Raw genomic sequence first — 7,500 nt, 5'->3', positions numbered from 1 at the left:
AACATCCAACCCAGTGTTGTAGCTGGCGCCTGGTACTATAATCGATATGGCGCATTTCTCTAACGTACTAGTTCCTTTTTAAGATACTGGGGAAGGGCATGTTAGAAGGCAGGTATAGCTTAATCAATTATTGACCTAATACAAGCAGTATAGAAAAGCACTAGGTCATTAGGCAGTGCCCTAGCCTTTTTGATTACCACATCTATATGAGCATTCCATGAGAGGGAACTACTAATTGTTACACCTAGCAACTTAACACTGTCCACAACCTCCAGCTCTTTCTGCCAACTATCACTGGGTCAAACTTGGGATGGTTCCTTGGCAAAGGAGATTCTCAGCTCTATACATTTATCGGCATTAAGGTGGGCTCTGTTATCATGAGACCACTGGATGACCTGGTCATCTATACACTGGTCATTGCTGGCACCACCCTTTGGAACAAACTCTGACGCAGTGGTTTCGTCTACAAATTTACAAAGGTGTGGAGAACCAATAATCTTGATTGCTTATTATTAAAACAAATAGCCAGGGACCTAACTTAGTTCCCTGTGGTACCCCGGATGGGACAGAACCCCACCCAGAAAAGCAACCCTCTGTTAACTTGATTCTCTGTGATCGATCGGATAGAAAATCTGAAACGCAGTTGACAACACTACGTGGATATCTAATTGAGGTCAAAAGCCTTACGATAGTCAAATAACAAGGTCCTAACAGTTGATCCGTTCCTGTCTTTTCTAAGCAACCAATGATGAAGCATACTGATCAGTGCCAAAGTGGTGGAGGATTTGGGTATCACTCCATACTGGCTGTGGTCAAGCTCCTTCAAGACTGCAGGCTTGACGTAATCGACCATGATGAAGCCCTCTGCCACTTTGGAGACAGCCAGAGTGAGTGAGATTGGGAGCAAGCCCTTCTCTAGAAACTGCACTGGTTTCTTCTTTGGCAGGGAGTAACATCGGCTGTCTTCCACATAGATGGCAAACATTGTTCGTTAAAAGAGGCGCTAAGGATTTCCGTAACAGGGAAAGCCACGAAGTCAGAATATTCCTTCAGGAGCCAGTTTGGTATTTGGTCGGGTCCAGATGCTTTGCTAGGGCTGAGCTTGGCCAGTACTTTTGCTACTCGACTCTCCGTTATATGTGGGATGTCAGGTGATTCCTCCAAGAGGAAGCGGGGAAGGGCGGATGGTAATCGGTATTCTTCCAATGGCTCCATGAAAGCTAAGTTGATGGTGTTGGTTTGATCCAGTTGGGAGAGATCAGAGAACCCTTCAACTTGTATCTGATTAACTAAGTCGCCATTTTTGGATTTCATCCCACTAAGGCGCTTGACCTCCTGCCACTACTTGCTCGGTTTTCCCCTTTTAGGTGCTGTACCCTTGACTCGTACCACTTCTCTCTATTCACTAAGTTCCAGTAATATTTTAATTGAATAGAGGCAACTTTACACGTTGGTTCATCCACGGGGCATCGGCTGTTGAGATGCAAACTTGCTTAGTTGGCATGAGGATGTCAAGGCCAGTATGAACCAACTCATGGAAAGCTTTCCACTTATCTTCACAGCAGTCCAGAGGGGCAAACAGTAAGGGCCAATCTATGAGGCTCAGATATCTACACAATGCAGCCTTACAGCTCCCACATTGGTCATGAGTTGTTATTACTTTCTTTCCTTCAGCGTTGCCCATTGTATCCTTTAGGGTGTGCAACTACAGTGTTGTGATCTGACAATGCGAACCCCGGGTAGGCCGGCAGAGAGCAGTAGAACTTGTGCATATTAGTAAGCAGGAGATCAAAGGTAGCGTCCTTCCGGGTTGGCACCTTGACTATTTGCTTCAGACAAAAGTGATTCAACAAGCCCCCTAAGTTCAACCGATTAAAATTGCCAGAGATAAGAAAACCGCAGTTTGGATATTTCGACTCTACCAGTGCAAGCGATAGAAAAAGATGGTTGCAGAAAAAGTTGTCGTCATCTTTAGGTGGGTGGTAAATCACAGCAGCAATTATACATGAGAACCCTCTAGGCAGACAATGGGGGTGCAGGTGAATCCATAAACACTCATGCGCGTCGCAGCATTTCGGATCGTTTAATTGTTTGTATTTGCACTCCCCGTCTTTAATATAAGCACATACACCTCCGTGATCTTCGTTCACCCTGTCCCTATGCAGGACAGTGAAATCAGGAATATCAATAACACCATCAGATATGGATTCCTTTAACCACGTTTCTGTTATGAGTGCGAGAGTTATTCCATTTCGTAAAATAAGTTCCCTACCTTCATCGATTTTTGGAACAAGTGACATAACGTTCGCCAACATCACCTTCGGTACTTTTGTGGTGGTTTCCTGCTTAGTATGTTGACAAGTTCCACTGTGCTGAAGAACATTGATGACATGACAGGTGTTGGTTTTGCCTCTTCAAAAGGTGTCAACTTGAATATTTAATTTCCTCATGGCGGAGTTATGCAAATGAAGTTCTTCATGACTCTTGAAGAAAGAGCCAGCCAAGCTAGAATGGATCAGTGTATCTTGCCTTCCTCTCCCCATGCAGACCAAGATTGGTGTTTGCTTGCATTGACCTGCTTGGTGGCCGCGACGTGTCGTTTTCCGACGAGCTATCCGCAAGTTTGGTCATACAGCGCCATAACTTGGAGCAAAGTGGTCTAGTTAAGGTTGATGATAAGACAGCATTCAGGGCTGCTCTGGTATAAGTAATAAACATTCTGCGCTACAAATGATGTTACTGAAATCTAGACTGATGTTAATGATGGTTTTTTGGCAACTTAAACATAAATATGCCGAAAAATGTTCAAAATTTTCTGGAGCAGACAAGAGTGCGTGCTGTCTGTCAGGCACTCGTCCCAGTCTCATGGTCAAGATGGCCAAATTTCAAGTTTTAATTATTAAAATTAGAGTGTCTCAATAACATCAAATAACACACTGACAGTACCAAGAAACATAATTTTTTATGCGGTTAGAATTTAATTATGCTGTAATCCATTTTGGAAAGTGAAATTTTGAGGTGGAAACTACTCTCCAAAGTGAAAAGTGTTGTCGAAATTTAGTGTCAAGCCCTGACCATGGTAGTTGCACGCACAAGAACTTTCAATGATGAGGGTACATTAGCCGCTAAACCTGTGGATCACAGGCTGTTTGCAAAAATAATCTTTGTGTACACTCCTCATTTTTAGCCATTAGTTATGAAACATTTTATGACTAAGCTTTTCATTTATTGACTTTCAGTATCTTTAGTATTTGGAATTCCAACTATAAAACGTGAGAAAACGTCATACCTGTTGAATACTCTGGCTTCTTTATTGGATGGGATGTCTCAAGAATCCAAAGATGACAGTGTAATAGTAGTCTTCATTGGCGAGGTAAACTTGATATGAAAATTTTACTGTGTACATAATTATGGCAAGTTCAATTTTATGCCCTGATTTCATTTTTTTAAACCAGTTTAAAATCAGTCTGTTTTTTCAAACCAGTTTGATTTTTTTTTGGATAACACCACCCATTTCAACATAGTTGGTTCTCTTTCAGTAATTAAGGTGGCTCAAGCCAGTTTCAACACTTTCTGGAGACCTTGTTGTGAGAAGGATTGACACTACAAAGCTTTATCACATAACAGCAACGTTATGGTACCATATGAAACATCAATATTATTATTCAGTCATTTTTGTGATGTAACAAGTTACCAGGGCAAAAGGAAAGCCTTGCAAAAACACCCTATATTTTGGCTTTAGTTGCTCATATCTGAAAAACAAAGTTAGTGACCCTAATTTTTTATTGCAAAAAAGTAATCAGCAGGCCAATATGAAACTCTCTGCAAAGTTTAAAAGAATTCTTTGGAGCAGATTCAGAGCTACCTTAAATTATTTAAGGTGGCTCTGAATCCACTCCACAGAATGTTTTTAAACTTTGGGGAAAGTTTCATTCTACAATGTAGCATGCTGATTACATTTCATAAATAAAAAATGGGGGTCGCCAAGTTCGTTTTTGAGATAAGAGCAGCTAAAGCCAAAATATGGGATGTTTTTGCAGGGCTCTCCTGTTGCCACAGGAACTTTTTACGTCACAAAAATGTCCGAATGGTTTTCAGCAATAATAATTATTGGTGTTTGATATGGTACCATAACATTGCCGTTAAGTGATAGTGTTGCAGTGTCAATCCTTCTAATAAGAATGTTTCTTTCAATTGTTGAAACTGCAGGTTTGAGCTACTTTAAGTAGAACTCTTTATGGAGTATGTATAAAATAAACTAGAGAAATCATTTTAAGATTATTATGGTGGATTGTTGTCTCTGGTGCTATCAAAGACCAACAAATTTTAGTGATTAGGGTCAAATGCTCAGCTCACTTATTGGTTAGCTGTTGTGTAAGATTAGGGGTCACACTGCCCGTGGTTAAGCTTTCAATTTAGTGATTAGGATTATGCACTGTCTTATTTGAAACAGTAAGGATTCCAGGAGGTGTATGACAACTGCAGACCACATACTGCAGAATGTCTACAAATAGTGCTGAGAAACAGTATTATTTTAAGCCTAAGCACCCATTCAAAAAGTTTAATGGTTAGCTTTCAATAACTGTGAATTACAATTAGTCTGCAGTCTACAGTCTGCAAGTGTCAGACACTGCTTACCTGGTAAGGGATTGGCACGCATTGTAGTGATTGGAGTAACTTATTTGATGTGTTTAGTCTAAAACAACGGTTGTCTTTGTTATTGGGTTAAGAATATTGGTTCATGGTTGTGGAAGGAAAGAATTCTTTCACATGTAAGGTAAAGGGGTTAGGTTGTAAAGAAGCTGTGGTGCTGTGTTGTGGGAAAGTGAAATGAAGAAAAGGGCTCATCAAGTGAGTTGATATGGTAAATTGACCACGGTAAAGAAATTTGAAAGCTGACGTTTTGAGCATTAGCCCTTCCTCAGAGCTAAACCCTTTTCTGTCTTTCACATAGTACGACTACTTTTTGTAATGAAAAAAGAGTGATATTCTTTCTATAATTATTTGTCTCTCAGCTTTTCAATTAACAAGAGCAGTAAAAACAACTACCAGAAAGTAACTACATGACAGTAACGTTACAATGGTATTATTATTTGTACTATGATGATATTAATAAACTTCAATTTATCTTGAAATGAAATTTAATGCTCATTTTGTAAAATGGCCTGTTTACAAGCGGATGTAAAGGAAATAGAATTAATGGCACAATCACATGTGGGTTTTTCTGGGTATATTTTGGTTGGCTTATCTCCGAGCTGCACTGGAACATTAGTAGCACAGCACAGATCTAATCTTGCTGGAGAAATAAGTGATTGAATTTTTCCAAACTTGGTCACTACATGAGCAGAATGGTTTTCCAATATCAGTTATTTTACCTAAAAGCAAGCACTGTTGGGTTACAATGGTGACCTTTTACCATTCAGTCGATCTCTATGAAAAAGAGGAATTTTGGAGCTGCTGTTGATTGGTGGGCATTTTCTAGGCATGCAATAAGCACATTTTTACGAGTTTGTCTCCAGTTTTCTGGATGATATCTGCATAATTTCTTGAAGCCACTTTTTCATACTTGTGTCCTCTGTGAGAAATTAGACTTTGTACTTGGGATAAGTTTTTCAATAGTACCCATTTTGAAACGACTTTAAAATTTGTTGTTTCCTGTGAAGACTTTGCCATTGCTGTAAGCCCATTTCTTTTGAGTTATCATATGATGTTCCTATTTCTCTATAGAAATCGACTTCATTTATGCTATTGCATTGGTGTGAGTCCGTCATTTTACCACTGCTAGATTTACCACATGCTTGCGTGGTCAAGTGGATAAGAGAGTGGGCAGCAGATCCAGAGATAGGGAGTTCAGGGTTCAAGTTTGGGTAGTCTTGAGAAGTGTGAACGTTTGTGAGGGGTGTTGTAGAGGGAGTGGGTTTAAGAGGTATTCAAGGGGGGGTTGAACCGTTCTACCTGGAAGGGAAGGTGGGGATAGATCTGCGAAGGAAGGGTGGGGTGGGATGGAGGCAATGGGGAAGATCAGGGAGGGGCAGGAAAAGTATAACAAAGGAAAGGAATATCTTGTTCTTTTTGAGACCCCCCAAAAACCAAGCCCTTGTTTTTTAACTACACCCCCAAAAAAGGAAGATCCCTTTTTAAGACAGTCGGTAAAAAGAAACCAATTTAAAAAAATTAAACTGGTTCAAAAATAATTTGAACTGGTTTAAAAAATTAAACCAGTGGATAAAACTGAACTACAACAAATACATAGGCTTTTTGGGGCTTTTGAATTGAAGTTCCTGGCATATTACCAAACCATAAAAAAGGTGTATTTAGGTTGAGTTTTGGGTTACCGGTACTCAAACTCTGGTATAGGTAAAGGGCCACAATAATTCTTTTTTAAAAAAGAGACTTGAGCCTCTTGAGAGCTAAAATCTGTACATCATTTCTTTGCATCAAACCTTAGAATGTATTATCAACTCATAACCCCTCCAGAAATTATTAATAAAAACTCCTCTCACAGATTGAAACCTTAGCATATAAACTCCTTCTCCCTAAAAAAAAGAGGGCATCAAAAGTCTCACCACCAACAACCTAAAAGACTATTAAATAAGTTTAGTTTAAGGAAAAATGATGCATCCTTTTAATCACTCACTGAAAAACTATGTCCCCATTAACCCTTTGAAGTCCAAACCGGCCTAAACCGACCAGACTTAGTATTTTACTCTGTCTAACGCCAGACTATTTTACTCATCAATGGGGAACCCCTGGGAGTCAATGGGTCAAATGGAAATAAAATCTCAATATCCCAGTGATCTGGGTGGAAACGTTGAATTTATGGGATTTTAATGGCAAAGTATGTTACTATAATTGTAATATTTACAGTCATAATAATATTAGCAAGTATGATACAACACTGTTGTTTAACATGGTATGCTAGCCATTTTAATAAAAAAATTAAAATTCAGTGCAAATAAGGTCAAAATTGTTTCAATTATACCTTCAAATTGTTGTTGTTTTCACAATATCTTATTCACACATACAAACAGATGGGCGGATCAGTGTAAAAGAATAAATATAATTTTTTCTCTTGCAGACCAATTTAGAATTTGCAGAACAAGTTGCAGTTGATGCAAAAAATAGGTAATTGCACTGGACTGGACAATTTTCATGTAATATGCTTTTTTTTTTCTCATCCCTTTAAATGATACATGCTATCATGGGCCATTTTTATATGAATAAAGTTACAGTTAGTTGCCCTACATTTTGTATTCCAGACACTTTTTGCAACACTGTAATATCTTAATATTGCATAGATTCCACTGCCAGAAAGTACATGTAGGGAAGTTTCACGATTTTTAGCTCTTTGGTTTCTTTGTAATTCAAATTTGGTGCCTTAATTCCAGACAGGTTGCCCTATTTCTGAACGATCATAATTTACCAGGTAAAATTATTAATGTACTTGATCACGGCAAAATATGTCATATAAAAGTCAATTAAAGAAACTTTCCTTTTAAA

At 38.9% G+C, this 7,500-nt stretch overlaps 1 protein-coding gene and 1 pseudogene across 1 annotated transcript in view; one reads left to right on the top strand and one right to left on the bottom strand.

Moving 5' to 3' along the window:
* The window catches only part of LOC138016476 (alpha-1,3-mannosyl-glycoprotein 4-beta-N-acetylglucosaminyltransferase B-like), a 36,215-nt gene that overhangs the window by 10,573 nt on the left and 18,142 nt on the right, over window positions 1-7,500 (top strand). Inside the window, exons 3-4 of the mRNA XM_068863611.1 lie at window positions 3,240-3,373; window positions 7,079-7,125. Coding sequence (XP_068719712.1) covers window positions 3,240-3,373; window positions 7,079-7,125 — 181 coding nt within the window. The remainder of the gene's footprint in view (window positions 1-3,239; window positions 3,374-7,078; window positions 7,126-7,500) is intronic.
* LOC138016484 (uncharacterized) lies at window positions 1,302-2,440 on the bottom strand (annotated as a pseudogene).

Source organism: Montipora capricornis, chromosome 9 (assembly GCF_036669925.1).
Source record: "Montipora capricornis isolate CH-2021 chromosome 9, ASM3666992v2, whole genome shotgun sequence".
Lineage (NCBI taxonomy): Eukaryota > Metazoa > Cnidaria > Anthozoa > Scleractinia > Acroporidae > Montipora > Montipora capricornis.
Note: the sequence above shows the minus strand (reverse complement) of the source record. Positions and strands in the feature narration are given on the sequence as shown.